Genomic DNA, 14827 nt, shown 5'->3' with positions numbered 1-14827 from the left:
GATCATAGTAAACCACGACGATCCAATCAATTCCCTATGGTCAAAAATCAAGCTCCTCCCTACTTTTTTTTGTTTGAGACTTCCGTTTCATGTTGACTGTCCATTTAAAAATATATAACAGAGACATGCATGCTTAAAGCTGAATTTAATTTGAGATATTTCAAGATAAAACAAGGAAAATGATCCTGTAAACCAGGCTAAACAAACAGTTAGTTGTTAGCAATGGTGGACTTGACCCAGTCAGTGTAGCGGCACACCTCAGCATAAACCCCAGGATAGCCACGTTGAGCACAGCCATAACCCCAGGAAACAACTCCTCGCAGTTCCCCATTGCACACCACAGGACCGCCAGAATCACCCTGAGAATAGTTTGAAAAAGGAAAAGAAGAAATGTGTGATTTTATATGAAAATATATAACAGACATAAAGAAGACTACGTCAATAACATACCTGACATGAGTCTTTGCCTCCCTCCATGAATCCAGCACAGAACATGTTTTCAGTTATTTTCCATCCATACGCACCCTCACACTGCGCCGTTGACAGTACAGGCAAATTTAGACACTGCAGCACAGAAGCATAATCAACTGGAAAAAGAGTACAAGAACAACGTTAAAGATCTGGATCTGTACATACCTAACTTTTGTGTGTAAATATACTGTAGGCCCTATATATATATATATATATATATATATATACCTATGCACTATGCATGAGGGCTTTTATTCAACAGCTCTTTTAACAAGAATACTGACAAACTAAAACATTAGAAGCATTTTCAGTTACTTTTTTTGTATTTTACTCGTCAACAAAATTTTTTAAAACAAGCCACCACATAATTTTGTGTTACGTGTCTCAGAGCAACAAACCCTAACTAAATAGTGGTGTTTCATTCTTGAATAAATCAGCGTTTTTGAACTAATTTAGTGAATGAATCAATTGATTTTGCACAATTGATTTTATTGTCATAAAGACAGTAAAGGCTGGAATAGATTATAACTACATTATATATACTTGCCAACTTTGTGAATGGTTACAGAGAAAAACTGGGCATCATACATTCATCGACTGAGGATTACAAACTACCAGACTTTCCGAACACTCAGAAACGTGCCTTGCTAGGAGACGCATGACAAATGAAAACAATATGTTCGAAAATGGCTCAAAATATCAAAGATGCTTGATGTACTCAGACTGGATGCAGTCATAGGATGTATTAAAATTAACCCCCTTCCATCTTATTGCGCAATGCGGAAGTAAGCTTCTCTGAATGTGTGAGATTTCCAAATTATAGCCGCTGTATGTAAATAACTATAAGAATAACATAGTGCAGTAAATGGTAAACCTATCTACACTACAAAACAGTATTTATAATTACAACAATACATTAAAATATTATTATGAGAAATATCAGTTTGTCTTATCAAGCAGCATAACAAGCTGTTTGTACAGTTAAAAATAACGGAAGCCTCGCACATTCAAGTTAGAAATGGCCATGTCCGCGTTTGTGTTAAAAATAAGGTGGATATCCTCATTCACTATTCCCAACATTACTAGTCCACTTGGACAGCATCTTCTCTAACGGCTACCTGTTGAGTGTACTGTATCTCGGTTGTACACTCGTTAATGAGGTGGATTATGGGATTGAACGAGTGTACTCAATGTCCGATAAAGTTTAAGACAACACCACAAATGGCTGTCACTTCATAAAGTACACTTTGACACTGTCCCAAATGGCACACTTCATGTGCACTTGTGGTCTTACAATGGCTGGCTTGTGCCAGTTAAGTCCACAAGACTGTAGGGTATCCCATTTGTCATTTTAGGTTTCAGGAGGGTGCTCATATCTGCGCCTTTTGGGGGCGATATGCGCCCTTGATGCACGCTTTTGCCGAGCCCGCAACCCCTCGAGCCCCGCAGCAGACTTCTTCCGACAGTCAAAGCCGCATTACGTCACACAAGTGTGGACTCGGGAGGAAGAACACAAGGGCTTAGGGTTCCATTTGAGACAGGGCCTATATAGCAATTTTGGCCATAGCCATTGCCTGAAGCTACAAAATCAGAATCTGTAGCCATCATATACGATTCACTGTAAAAATCCGTCAACTTCGATTTGCCAAAATCTGCAGACTGACTATGACTCCCTGAAACTATAGCATTAACTCATCCAAACTGCAAATTGGGGGAAAAGTCATGTAGTGTATTCCAGCCTTTACTTGTCACCACCTACTGGCACATTGATGTAACCTGCAGTCACTGAAAAATCTCCACCACTAATACACGGACCAACAGTCTGTCTGGACCACACAAAGAAGCAGAGTGATAAAATAGTTCCAGCACTGATGCTCGGAACATCATTGGCCTTGGATCAATACTGCCACTTAATCAATCAAGATCTGAACTGTTTTATAACACAAAATATTTTCATTACTCAGCCATCGTGAGGACCAATGCAAAATACCATTGTATTTCAGTTAAAGGTGTACAATTATGTAATAACTGTCATGAGGAACTAAAAATATGTGGGACACTTAGTAAGTTAAAGAAACTATTTAAAAATAATGCAATGAAACTACATGGAACAATTTAAAGAGTGATAAATAAGCTGTTTTTGTTGTATTTTGGATTGTGCAATTGTATTGTAGGAAATACTAATGTTGTTGTATTCTGTTTAGATTTGTTTGTCAACATTATATCGATGTAAGACAATATAATATTTTTTGTTTGATTTGATTAAAATATGAGATGTTTTCAAAAAGGGTAGGCATTATAAGCAAGAGCTTCAGCCTACACCTGTTTCAGACTGCAGTAAATATGCTGTTGTTTGTCAGCTCAACTGTGTTGATCTCACCTCCAGTGGTGATCTGATTGCCCCATCCAGAAACCAAGCACTTCTCCCCTGCAGAAGAGCAACTGGTTGCCAGAGGGATTGGCTGTACATTCTGGTTGAAGATGGCAGGCTCTTTCAGCTTGATCAGCATGAAATCATTGTTATACGTAAAATCATTATAGTCTGGGTGAGGAATCACTTTCTCTGCCCCAATCCGCTGCTCTGTGCCTTCTTCAATTGAGATATCGTGCTCTCCCAGGTGGACAGTAAGACGAGAAGCACTATTTGACAAAAAACTCATATATTACTGGGCTCTATACAACTTTTATCAGCAATATTGCCTACCTACATATTATGTCTATGGATAGTCTCAAATGTTTGGTTAATGTACTCTCATCTTTATTTAAGAATTGAATGTGTAACTTTTTTCACAGTCTATGGTTTAAAAATCCTGTATCTGTTACATTTTACAATCATCATTTTCAGTGTAGTCACAATACACATGTTAACATGCAACTGCTATTAGTCCTTTTTAAAAAGTTCTAAAAGGAGATTGATGAGGTTTAACATAAATGTACTCACGAAACATAGCAGTGAGCAGCAGAAACAACCCATCTTTCATTAATCACAGATGCTCCACACCAGCGTTCCCCATTATCATAAGTAAGGTAGACTTGCCAGGGCTGGGAGTTGGGTGAACATTCATAACCTCCAATGATTTTATCATCTGCACTGCAAGCTTCAGAAAAAAGAATGTTTAATTGTTCACAAAATGACCAAAAATAAAGTAAATACAATCACTTTTAAAGCTTGTTGTGTCTTTTGTAACTGATTACTTGATGTTTGTTTTTTATATGTTGCTGATTTATCTGATCAATCAACATTTTAAGTCTCAAATTAATCTTAAAGACTAAGGAATTTTACAAGTCAATGTGTAGGCAGACACTAATAATTGACATTATAATATAAAAGAGAAATCTACATACCCACAGCCACAACCAGCAAAGCAAACACAATATTCTTCATTGCAGAGGAATGAAGTACCACTTTAGAGAGAAAACTTCTACTAAGTTCAAGAATTGCATCAACTTTGTAAGTGATTTAAGGGGTTTAACATTGATACCAGAAGAACAACCAATAAGATCATGGCAAATGATACATAAGTGAAAATTAGCACCTGGAACAACAATTCTTATCACACCGTTTTCCATGAACATGATAAAACCAAGGTAGTGCATGCAGTAAAAAAGCTTTAATAAAAACAAAAATGCTTTTACATTTTTAGTAAAGCACACCTTAAGCCAGTTATTATTTATTTAACTTTAATCAACACAAGATAAAATTTATGATTAACATCACATGGTATATTGATAATGCATTGATCCAACACATGGAATCCAGTAACAAGTAACAATTCTTAACAGCAAAAAAAAAAAAATAAAAAAAAAATTATTCGGTAACAAAAAAATAGCCCACTCTAAACAAACAAAGATTCTCGATTCAAGACACTAGAAAGAAACAGACATGAACCTAAACAGGTCAAAACTTCAAAAAACAGTGATAAATGTTAGTGTCAAAATCCATTGCTTATTAAATTAAGGCCTCACAGATAACAGCGTTAAGCAATGAAGTACAAGGTCTCAAAAGGAAAATAAGGCAAATAAGGCAATCTTGTGATTAAACCAATATCATCCAAGACCCCGAAAACTATATTATTGCATTTTAAAGGCATCTAACCGACTTGGGTGTCATCAAGACTGACTTTGGTCACTGAAAAATTGAGTCATTAAGTAAAGAGAATCACCTAAAATGCCACATTAATACAAGCATACCGTGTATCAAACTTCCCCACTTGCATGCTTCATATAATGCATGTGAAGCTCAGACTCTCCAATGAAATGTGAACCACATTCAATACACTCCCAGTCCCCCTTAACTTCCTGCACTTGCAAATTGTCTTCCTGTGCCTCATTTAAATGTTTTTGTTCTTCATCTGATGAGGAGTCAGATGAATCGCTCTTAGGTATTGTAGCGCTGTTGCCATCGATTTTCACTTCACCGTCTTCTTCATCTGGTTCCCTTTTCACTTCATCTTCTTGATTGAAAACATTAATTACCCCTAAAATGACTTTTTCCATAATTGACACTCGATTCTTTCTTCTAAAACCAGTGTCCTTTCTTCCAAGAAGAACATCATCTCCTTCTTTAAAGACCTCCAGGGGTTTTTTCCGATGGGTATTTAGATTTCCAGTTGTGAGAAACTCTTGTGGCAAAGGTCACATGAGTAAGGCCTGGCACTTTTGTTGTCATGGCCATGCAAGTGCATTTTCAATCCCTCTGAACTTCTGAAACCTTTAGTACATACATCACACCAGAAGGGCCTCTGCTTGTGCATTTCCTGATGGTTCATGAATGCCACAGCAGGAGCAAAAGATTTATCACACAGCTCACCGTAAAGGATGGAAGGCTCTTCAGGAAACACACTGCTTGCTTAATTTTAGATGAAGTGTGAGAGAGAATGGACGGTTGAAAGCTTTCTTACATGTTTTACAGCAGATTCCACCTGTCTTTTCTTGTTTTGTCTCTTTTCGTTCACAAAGATGAATTCTGAAGATCTCCCAACGAGTGAACTGCTGCCCACAGACCTGACATCTCATGCTGTGCATCTTCACTGGAGAAGAGAGAAAGTTTCATGTCAGTAAGACAACGTTGATATCAATAAAAGAGCAAAGCAAAATTTCAATGTCTGCAGCAACATTTTCTCAACTTAATATTTTATTGTAATCTTATTACAATGGTCATTGAAACACTAACATACTTTTTAATGCATGCATAGTACTGTCTAGTACACTTTTAAAAAACAAGAATTGCAAAGTTTCAGGGACATTATCACAAGTTACAAAGTGTATTTCAGCATGTGGCTTCTAGTTATCCTACAAATACATTAACATATTTGGATTTATTTGCTGTAAAAATGGCAGTCAGAACAAGTTAAGACTTTGTTAAGGTCACACATTTGTTACAATGTAGAATACATCACTACATGCAGTGTTCTTTTTGTAAAGAGCATACTTTCGGCAACTTTAATGGGTCATCCATGTGTCTCAAAAATGGTACTAGTGTGGTATTAACATTGGGGTTCTATTAGCCAGCTACAACAAATATTTGCATGTAAGATAACATTCAATAAATCTGCTGGTAAAATATACTATTCATGTCAATATTTATCAGTTTACTTTTCCAGTGACAAACCACTTCAAGGACAAAAAGCATGCTAAATGCAAAAATATGTCATACCATTCAAATATACTGTACCACCAAATTGATCCATTTAACAACCACGGCTTCTGTACCACCACTGTAAAGTTCATCAGTCATATAACAGGCAACATATTAATTGGAGTGGGAGAGGAGAGATTAAACAGGCCATGGCTACGTGAACATCTACTAGGTTAAATAATGAACATACAATTTTTGCTGAAATTATGACCAATGAATCAACTTTATAAGGAAATTAAAAGATGGTCCTTTATTAACAAACCAACCCATAAAACTTCACACTCACCACCCAGAAAAAATGGAACATTAATTTAACTGTTCAATTTAATATCACAAGGTGATTCGGTTGTTCAAATAATTTGCCATTTTCTTTATGATTCATAATGCCATACCTTCACAAAAAGCCCTGCCTCTGCTTTGCCATTTGCATCTTATTCATACATTCTTAATGTCATTAACATGACTTCCGGGCAATTTCACAAGGAACATATTACATTATATCTAGAAAGGAAATAATTGTCTTCATTTTCAAGAGAAACATTAAACCCCAGATGTTTTCAAAAAGTAGAAAGATGAAAAGTTTTAAAATGCAAACCGAAAACTAAATGCAACAGAATTGTGATTTACACTGTAAAAATGGTGATGCCAATAGCGACAAAGGAACAATGGCACTGGCATTAACAGATGCTGTACAAATCCCAAATTAAAGTTTAGCATGACCACACATGACACTTAAGCTGTAGGCTAATGCTTACAAAAAAGATCAAGCTATTTTTTAAATAACATTTACAAAAATATCCATCAAACACCATGGTAGTTTAAATTAAGTACCATTTACAAGTATAAGCCAGGTGATAGAAATCCACAGAGACACTAAATGGAGCAGTCAAAAAAAGAGGGAAAATACATCTTTTAAAAACCTCTTAATAGATTGAAAAGCATCTAAGAGATACTCTTGGAACACTTGCAGATATCTAACAAGATTAAAGAGAATCAGAAATGTACAGCTTTTATGCAATTAATTACAACACATTATTTGGTTTAGAGGACATCTGTTATAATGCTCTGAAATCAGCAGAGACCTTTCTCTTTACGACAATTTCAGCAAAAATGTAGAATTTAAAAGCTGATCGTGGCATTTTCCTCACTCCTTAAGCATACGGTTCTTCTACTGTATATACTAACACTCACAGCAGGTAACAAAACTCTTGAATCAAGTCCTCAATTAAATTAGTGCAGATGCAGTAAACAATGTATCAGATACCATTATCCCTCTCCATGCATTTTTTTCACAAGTTTTAGAACCCACGTGCATGTTCAATATAATGCTGATGCAGTTCTGTTTCCTGTTTGAAGGAAATGCCACACTCAATGCAAGTCAGGTTAGCAGCAACTCTTACTTCAGTAGCTGAGCTACTGTCTTTTAGCTCTTTATCACCCAAGCACTCCTGATGGTGGTCGATAAGATTTCTGATATCACTAAATGTCTGTGAACACAACGAACAATGGTACGCCTCCTCGTTTTTGTGAAGAGTCTGGTGCTGATGCAACGCACGAGGTGACAAAAAGGTTTTTCCACATTGCTGACATTTATGGCTATTCGCTTGTGGACTTACAAGGGCTACAGGCAGCTTGACTATAGACTCAGATCTGTGTGATAAAGCCTGCTGGTTGTCTGAAGGCCCAGGTGCCAGGGAAGCACTCAGTCTGTATCGCAGCTCAGTTGGGAGACGCCGGCGCACTTCGTTGTGCCATGCTAGATGATGCTGCAGCTGGTTTTCAGTCCAGTAACCACGGCAGCAAAGAGCGCAGCAGTGCGGACGAGTCTTCGCCACCTCCTTATGAGCATTTAACTGCTCCTCACTAGGAAACGCTTTAGCACATTTATCGCATTTGAAAAAACATTTATCAAATTCAAAATTTCGATTGTGCTGTACGGGATCCTCCTCCGTAGATGCTTTCAGCTCTTTCTTATTGGACGTTATACGAAGGGACCCTTCAGAAGCAAAGGGCTTTACATGTGCAGAGCGCTCTTCTATAGATGCAGCGGGTCGTTCATTAACCTTGTGGTGTTTCTGCCATTTGTGCGCACGAAGTCCACGTATGTTCAAGAAGCTCTTAGCACAGTGTGAGCACTGAAAGTGTTGTACCTTAGTCATCTCTCGTTTGGTAACATCCATTTTGGATGTGTACAATAGTTTGACGGGTGGACCCGACTCATCTGTAGAGAGGATTTCAGACTGTAGTTTCTCAGTCTCAGTAGGCTTGCTGTGATGGTCTGCAAAGTGAATAGTTAGAAGAGACCCACTTGAGAAAGACATATGACAATCTGGACAGATAAAAACACCATTTGATTCAGCAACTTCGTGATCTTTTTGGGGTTGAGCCTCCATGGGAGGATGATGTAGTTGATGGCGGCGAAGAACACAAAGGTAGAAGAATCCTTTCCCACATACATTGCATAAATAAGGTCCACCATCCACACTTTTCTTTGAGCGTATCTTATTGGTCTTTGAGAGAAATCTGGCAAATTTTTTGTCCTTGTGCCACCGCTTATGTGTGCCAAGAGCTGAATTTGTGCCAAAATATCTTCCACATTCAGCACAAACAAAAGACGATTTTGCCAAACACTTCTCTGGCTTTACTTTACCAAGCTTCAATGGCTTTGCCGAACTGGATTTCAACTTTTTAGATTGGTGACCTTTACGATGAATTCGCTTGTGAAAATTTAGAGCACCAATTACAGAAAAGCTTCTGCAACATTCTTGACATTTGTATTTCAAATCTGAAGCTAAAGGAGTGTTTTGTTCTTTTTTAGAATCAGTTGAATGAAAAGTGTCAACAACATCTTTAGCTTTTCGGGAGGATGCGTCTTGCTCCTCTATCTCAACACATTCTTGTGGAAATTCCACAATGTCCTCGGGTTTTAAACAGTGCTTCTGATGATTTTGTAGTATCGACTCAGATGCAAAAAAAGAGTAGCATGTCGGGCATTGAGGTCGCGTTGAGGAGTCAGAGTCCATCAGAGGAAGGCCAGTCTCATAACCATGACTTTTCATGTGAAACTGGAGGGCCATGGCACGGGAGAAAACTTTTGCACAATCGGGACATTGGTAGGAGTTCTTTTTTAACTGTTGGACCTGATAGTCAAAAGATTTGACAGCAGGTTGGAGACCTTGGGTGTCATGGACAAGTTTGTGTTTAAGAAAACAAGCTAGCATGTGGTATGATTTGCCGCACACCTCACATTTATGTTCCTCTCTTGAATTCATAGGTTGCACTCTTTTATAACCACCCCTACGACCCCTTTTCTTCCGTCGTATGTGACAGTTCTCAGTGTCAGGTGTACCCGGGGGCCTTGTCTCGAAATGTGCACACTCCGAATGGTTTTGTTTGTGATGACAGAAAGCACCCAAAGACCAAAAACCTTTACCACACTTTTTACAGTGATAAACCTTTGGACCCAAAAGTGACTTGGTTGGGTTGAAATTCTTTGTCTTTTTGTCTTTGGCACCGCCAGAGCAAACCTTCTGATGGTTGTACAGACCACTTGCGGTCACATAGCTCCTGTCACACTGCACGCAAGCAAAGGTCTTTTTTTTTCGATCGTGATGCTGTTGGTGAGAATGCAATGCAGATATTCGGGAAAAACACATGCCACACTCTTCACATTTAATGTTGTTCTTTTGCAGATTTTCCAGTTGGTATGAAATAGACTTGTACGCCACTTTATCCTCATGCTTTACTGTGTTAAAGCAATGAGCACTCTTGGAGGGACTTTCATGGCCAAAAATATCACATGCTAAAAGTTCCTTCTTTGTTGGCGTTACTACGTCAAACTTCTGCCTCCTATCTGATTTTTTCCCCATGCATCCCTTGTGCCAAAGTATGTGACAGCGCAAGGACGAACCCTTGACAAATTTACGATCACAGTGTGGACAATTATACTTTGCCTCTTGAGGACGGCTTTTGCTCACGAGTTCCGCATTTGTTAATGGTTCATCATTTAAATGCTCATAATCAATCCGTACAATTTTGACATCAATCTCTGGATTCAACTGCAGGGATGAGGTGGATTCAGCTGTCTGACTCAAATTGAAGCCCAAGTCATCTTTTTCCTCTTGGTCTGATTCACACACTAACTCAAGATCAGGATTATGATCCTGAGAGAAACCGCTGTTGTTCTCATAATCATCTGAAGTTGTTATATGGACAACTTCATAATCAACATCTATGGCCCCATACTCTTCTACTGTGTCGGTGCATTTAAAATCTTTCTTTTGAACTTCAAAGTGTGAGGTCTCCTTAGAATGAATAACCACACTGTCAGCATTGTCATTCTGGTTTATTTTTAATGTGTGAGTGGCAGTGCTCATCTCAGGCTTCTTCTCCATGATGTCGCCGAAGACATCAGTATGACAGAGCTGATGCGACTGCAGGGCGGATGCTCGCGAGAACCGACGACCACACTCCTGACACTCAAAAGCCTTCTTCTTGAGCTGAATAACTTGATGAAGGAATGATTTTGCTGGCAGCTCTTCACTGTGCGCCAATCGCTGATGCTTATTGTAAAACGTGAGGGAAGTGAAGACCTTGCCGCACTCTGTACATTTATATGGCTGGCCATTGCAGACAAGTTGTGCCCGTCTTTTATGCCAACGCTGATGGCACAACAGAGCCACAGAGCTAACGAAGGTCTTGCCACATTCAGAGCAAACAAACGAATGCTTAATTTCCTCCTTCACCTTTCCTTCCGAACAGCTGGTTGAGAATCTCTGGTGAGTACCGAGGCCACACATGGTGCGAAAAGATTTGCCACAGAAGCACTGAAAAACTTTTTGCTCATGCTCCTCAGTCTGTTCAGAGCTTGTGCCATTGTCTTCAGTTTGACCTGGAGTTTCATTAAGTGGCAGAGGTTTCTCAGTTTCACAGGTTTTAGATTTCACCAGCTTTACCTCATGACAACGACGATGTGCGTCAAGAGCTGAAGCCCGAGAGTAACAGCGTCCACAGGTGGGGCACTGAAATGACTTTTTCTTTAGATGAGCAAGCTGATGAAAAACAGACTTTGAGGCCTGCTTATGTGAACGCTGATGGTTGAGACACTGACCAACAGTGGAAAACGCTTTACCACAATCCTTGCATTCAAAAAGCTTCTGTCTTACTGCACCCTCACCAAAGCCGTCACCTATCCCCTGTTTAATGTCTTGATTGCGATGCTTCAGTTGATGGGTGAAAAAGCCTTTCGAGCTTGAAAACTTTTGTCCACACAGAGCACAGAACAGCGTTCTTCGGCCTCCATCGGTCGAGATGAGCAGGTCATCCCACTGCGAATCTGTGTCCAGGCAGACTATAGGACCATCATGGATATGCTCGCTGCGATGCTCTAAGTAATCCTCCTTGTTCCCAAATGCCTCACTGCAATCCTCACAGCGAAATGGCCAATCCCCTAAAAATACAAGAGGGGAAAATGGGAGGTCAGGGTGAGTCCTGTGGCCAGAGGAGAGAAAAATATAAACAGTGTACAGAGCCAACAAATAAAAATAAGAAAACTGAAAAAAGCCCCCTTTACTCCAAATATCCAAAGAAAATAATAAAGAAAAAACTATAATAATCTTATAAATGGAAATAATTTATTAATTCAGGTCAAAGGAATAGGATAACAAATCAGACCAAAAAAATTAATAATAATCAGATTTTGCATTATGTATTGCAACCATCAGAAATAATTAATGCATTACAAATGATAAGGAAAATAAACAAACACAATCTACTGTTTTTTATGCAACTTCTAGTCTTAATAAGAAATCAAATAAGAAACCAAAATAAAACATCAATAACACTACAAAATAAAGGTTAGAATGATTTCATTGTTTACATTTAACACAACTGTAAATTAAGACGATCTGGCAGGCTGCTTTGTTAAAGAAACCCGTTGCCAGGTAACAATTCTGCTTCTGGTTCGAATTATTTGTTCCACCTCAAAATGGTATTGACTATGATCCAATAAGCCACATTATTATAATAATTAATAAAATATTAAAATACATTTCACAAACATATTATAAAGAGAATTCAAACACAGGAAAATCGTTGTCTTAAATAATATTTAATTCGCCTTTCTATTATTCTTTAACCATGTCTTTAACGCACATGCGCAATTCAAAAGTTTAGTGAAGACTGCCATCTACTGCAAAACGGCGATACTGCGATATAAATTAAGGTGGAGCAGATTAAATGAAACAGTAGCAAACATCTCGTTCCTACTACAATGTCTGCACAACTGGTTTGGGAAAATGACAAAGAATGTCTAAGACGAAAATCTCAGCGTTGTGAAATGCCAGCCAAATCAGTCAACCATACTAAAATATAATGACATGCAGCAAGCAGAATTTTTTTTTTTTAAATCCTCAGGTTGTTTTGTCATTCCTCATGACGACGCGAATCCGCTGGTTTCAAATTAACCGAGCTGTTTTAACGCCAAATATAAACCAAAATAAGTAATATGCACGTTATGTACAATAATATGAAAACAAAATAGGATGCAAAGGTTGTGTGTAGCTACTCCTAAAATGTGGAAGATGGTGTTAATTTCAGTTTAGGTGACTTGATATCCCTTCTTGGTTTGTTTTCAAGGTAAAAGAGATAGTAGGTAGGGACTAACTGAAAGGGCGGTGTTGTCAACAACAACAACAAAAAAAGTTGCTTACCTTCGGTACTTCCATCTCTCTCAGACGAGTCTCCTGTACTGGTAAACATATCAGCCAAATCTCCTTCCTCCACTTCGTCCATATGTACAACCACACATTCATCCTTTTCCACTTGCTCTGCTTTAATCTTCATGGGTGGAACTGCAGCATTGGCTGCACCAACTTCGGCGTGGTCCTGGGCTTTCAATGTAGGGCCACGGGGACATGATTCCATTTCTCCGTCCGTGTTTCTGGCATTAATGGCTTTGTTATTGCTCACTGGATCGATTTTTACCTCTTGGGCTGAACCTTTCTCATATTCAGAGGACAAACTTTCATTATTTGATTGCAAACTGCACTCCTTTTCAGAATAAACCGCAGCCATAATGGCTCTAGCCAGCTCAGGCTTTCCTCTATTGGAAAGGCACCGCACTTTTCGCGGCAAAGGACAGTGTGTTGTTGTTGGGGGGAGACAAATTTACGAAACCTACTATGGCGAAAGGTTAGCTCATGAATATTGATTAGACTACGTTCCTTCTGGCTCCATGATGGTTAGCACGCAACGTCTGCCTGAACAAATTCCTTAGGCTCAGTATGATCATATAAGATATAGAATAGTAAGATATAATAAGATGTAATAATACGATATTCCTTTATAACAACTATTATATCTTCATTACATAGTAAGGAATTAACTAATTTTTTTTTATCATGGTGGAGATGTAAAATGGGCGGTGCTTAGCGGCCCGGACGTTGTTTGTAATTTTGCGGGTCATGTGTCATGTATCTAAAATTATTATCTCCTCTTTTTTAACTTTTTACATGCATTTTTGCATTATGTATTTTCAGATAAAATGTTATATCTGTGTCGATTGTAAAAAAAAAACATTGTCCATTTATTTTTGTAGGCTTCATGTGGATGTGGTATTTGAATCATTGGAAATAAGACTTAACGATTATTGTTTCGTATATCAAATTCACCAAGAAGACAAACAGGTTATGAGATTTGAATGTGGATGGAACATAGGGATGGAATGTGGGCAGGATGAACTTCAGGTGTAGGTTATAGCCTACATTCTACAATAACAAAATAACTAAGTTCAAAATGGCCATGGCAACAATCTACGCTATAATAGGCCTACGCCTATAGGGTAGCCTACAACTGGGCTACAGGCGCAGCGGGGTAAAAGGCGCATTTGACTTTATTCTCTTTAAAACAACGAGGCCTATGGCACAAAATTCAGATCGGTACTTTTCATAACAACTGCGTTTGACTATGCACGTGGAAATGTACGTGGCTGATCCTTACCGCGATCTCGGGCAGCAATGCAAAGTTGATTCATTTGATCTATTTAATGTTTTTAAAATGTTGTAGAGGTAGCAAATGAGAATCGATAAAATTACTATATTTTGAGACAAAGGTTTTGTTGATGTTTTTCAGTTTTGTTCAAGGTAAAGCAACTGTTTTTCAACAATTGTAAAAGTATGGCATTTGGGGCAAACAGCACTACTACTGTTGGGGATAAAAGAACTATTAACATGATAATAAATAGCTTCCACTTGTTGACATGACATGGTTAGATTCAGATGGTAAATAAAGTAGGTGTCCACCTTAGAGATAGCTTAAGGCTCATCTCAAAACCCATTCGGACATAGTGAGTGCTGGTAATCTGTTTATTCTTGTAATATTGGTGAAATAGCTTCTTTATCAAATCTTATATCTCATCTTTAGGTCAAAAGAAGTTTTATATGTCTAGTATGTCAAGAGTCTGTTCCAGAGGACAAAGTTAGAGCTCATATCAAAAGCAACCATCCAGGTAAGCACAAATCAAACTCTCTGAAATGTCGCACAAGAGCTCTGAATTACAGTAACGGATGTGTTGTGACTATATAGATGTGTCGTTGAACTACATCTCGGAAGCGTTGGGAATACGTGTACATGTGAAAGGAGTGATAGGGAAACGAGCTTGAAGATATCATCACCATATTTATAACGAAACCATCATATTTGAAAATATTTTACTTATCA

At 38.3% G+C, this 14827-nt stretch overlaps 2 protein-coding genes across 2 annotated transcripts; both read right to left on the bottom strand.

Annotated features, from left to right (window-relative positions):
- Positions 1-169: 169 nt before the first annotated feature.
- On the bottom strand, positions 170-7520 carry LOC143721690 (trypsin-like). Its single transcript, XM_077212338.1, has 6 exons — positions 6128-7520; positions 3817-5501; positions 3413-3569; positions 2852-3111; positions 451-587; positions 170-359 (listed from the first exon to the last, which is right to left on the bottom strand). The coding sequence occupies exons 2-6, from the start codon at positions 3854-3856 to the stop codon at positions 210-212; spliced, it is 744 nt and encodes a 247-aa protein (XP_077068453.1). The 5' UTR covers positions 3857-5501; positions 6128-7520; the 3' UTR covers positions 170-209.
- On the bottom strand, positions 6333-13434 carry LOC143721575 (uncharacterized). Its single transcript, XM_077212099.1, has 2 exons — positions 12820-13434; positions 6333-11558 (listed from the first exon to the last, which is right to left on the bottom strand). Exons 1-2 carry the CDS (start codon positions 13181-13183, stop codon positions 7408-7410), a joined length of 4515 nt encoding a protein of 1504 aa, XP_077068214.1. The 5' UTR covers positions 13184-13434; the 3' UTR covers positions 6333-7407.
- Positions 13435-14827: the final 1393 nt, after the last annotated feature.

This window comes from Siphateles boraxobius, unplaced genomic scaffold, assembly GCF_051911475.1.
Source record: "Siphateles boraxobius isolate OS27281-9 unplaced genomic scaffold, OSU_SipBor_1 12, whole genome shotgun sequence".
Classification (NCBI taxonomy): Eukaryota; Metazoa; Chordata; class Actinopteri; order Cypriniformes; family Leuciscidae; genus Siphateles; species Siphateles boraxobius.
This window is presented reverse-complemented; position numbering and strand designations above follow the sequence as displayed.